The sequence below is a fragment of the Teleopsis dalmanni genome, chromosome 1, assembly GCF_002237135.1.
Source record: "Teleopsis dalmanni isolate 2A chromosome 1, ASM223713v2, whole genome shotgun sequence".
In the NCBI taxonomy this organism is placed as follows: Eukaryota; Metazoa; Arthropoda; class Insecta; order Diptera; family Diopsidae; genus Teleopsis; species Teleopsis dalmanni.
In genome coordinates, this window is record NC_051846.1 from 231414234 (window position 1) to 231416022 (window position 1789).

General features: G+C 29.2%; 1 protein-coding gene across 1 annotated transcript; it reads right to left on the reverse strand.

The window, feature by feature from the left end:
* Positions 1-767: 767 nt before the first annotated feature.
* Positions 768-1089, reverse strand: LOC119667979 (rhomboid-related protein 3-like). The gene has a single exon (XM_038077334.1). It carries the CDS (start codon positions 1087-1089, stop codon positions 781-783), a length of 309 nt encoding a protein of 102 aa, XP_037933262.1. The 3' UTR covers positions 768-780.
* Positions 1090-1789: the final 700 nt, after the last annotated feature.

Below are 1789 nucleotides of genomic sequence, written 5' to 3' on the forward strand. Positions count from 1 at the left end.
TTAAACTTTTAGCGAACGACGAGACTTTCTGTCGCGTCTGATAATTGCTATGCGAAATATTTAACAAAAATTTTCTCGACATGAGTGGATACAAAACTGTTTAAATAAGCATAAATAACAGAACTTAATATGGTAGAAAAAATACTTAATATCAACGCTGGAGTGTAGAATATATTTAAAAGGATAATGAACTACTACTGAATATTAAATTAAATATTTTATTTATGCACGCATTAAAGTGGGTGTAAATCGACTATTTATTAAAAGCTTTGAAAATAATAATCAAAGATATATGATATATATAAGAATATATATAATAATATATTTAATTATATATATAATAATATATAAAATAATATATATAAATAATATACTTAATAATATATATAATAACATATATAATAATACATAAAAGAATATATATAAGCATATGTTTACTAATATACATAGGAATATATATCTGATTTATACAAGCAAATATACCTAATCAATATAAAATATATTACCGTTTTAATAAATATTTACTTAATCCATGTACCATGTAACGTTTACCACATTTGTCAAATTTATTACAACAGCAAATATAAAATTTTTATAGCGATTTAATATGTTTTTTTTATGTACAACTTTTACATATTTTTGCATATTAACAAATAATAAAAATTTTTAATAAAAATTTTGTACTACCTTAGTAAAAATTTCTATTTCTATTATTATTCCATAATATATAAGAAGTACATCAAAGTGCTACCGCTTTTGGGGTTATTATACAAACGTTTATTATTTAATAAATGCATTCATTACACGCCTCATGCTCGTAATGATATCCATAAACGAGTGAACGTGCCATTCGCTTACCTCTATGAATGTCATAAGAACTATAAAAAACGGCGGTGGACAACATGAATAACGATCAGCGTAATATTTTCGATCACGCTCTTCGGGCAACACTTCCATCGCTATAACATGAACCATTTTTTTAAAGAACGGCGGCTCCTCCAATACTAAATGAAAATCATTTTCAGAACAAACTTCACGATCACGATGATGAACAGCACACTTAAAGCTACGCGAACGTTTTCCACTCATCTGTAAAAGAATAAAAATAAAAACATTTAATTATGCTTTACAATTATCATAATCTATTTTTATAAATTTAATTGAATGTGACGTACTTTTACACAAGTAACAAGTCTTCTGCATTTCCATATTTAAATACAATAATAATAGAAAACCTTTTTAGCAAATTTTTGAAGGGTGCAATACCTCATCACAATACACACCTCATCACAATACACACCTCACAGCTGCAAAAACTAACGTTACGTAGAATACTGTCCGGAATGGTTTATGGACATTATTCGTACGATCTTTTTCTTTATAAAAGAACGTATTCAGTCCAACTTACAGCTAGGACGATTTTTGACTGCTACACATCTCTAAACGAGATGTCAACGCAGGTCATGGAACCCAATGACCTAAGTTCCAGGTCATAGGGATATTTTCGACAACTGCAAAGCAGACGAGGTGGTTTAAGAAATCACTCGGAACACCTATACAATCTAGGCATATCGCTGACATCATGCAAATTATTACTGAACTCTTTCTGTGCTGAACTTTTCAATAAAAGATAGGAAGACTCAACGATATATAGGCATCTGTATTAAAGTTGCACGCATACCATTAAAAAAGAATACAGGACTCTCATTAACATGCCCCGTAGAGATATCAACCTAGGGTTAAGTTCAGTCACAGGTCATTGCAAATTAGGACACTCTGCTAGAAGAGT

What these genes read in the sequence shown, in the direction of transcription:
- LOC119667979 (XM_038077334.1), bottom strand. Translation starts at nt 1,089, where the DNA reads ATGAGTGGAAAACGTTCGCGTAGCTTTAAGTGTGCTGTTCATCATCGT.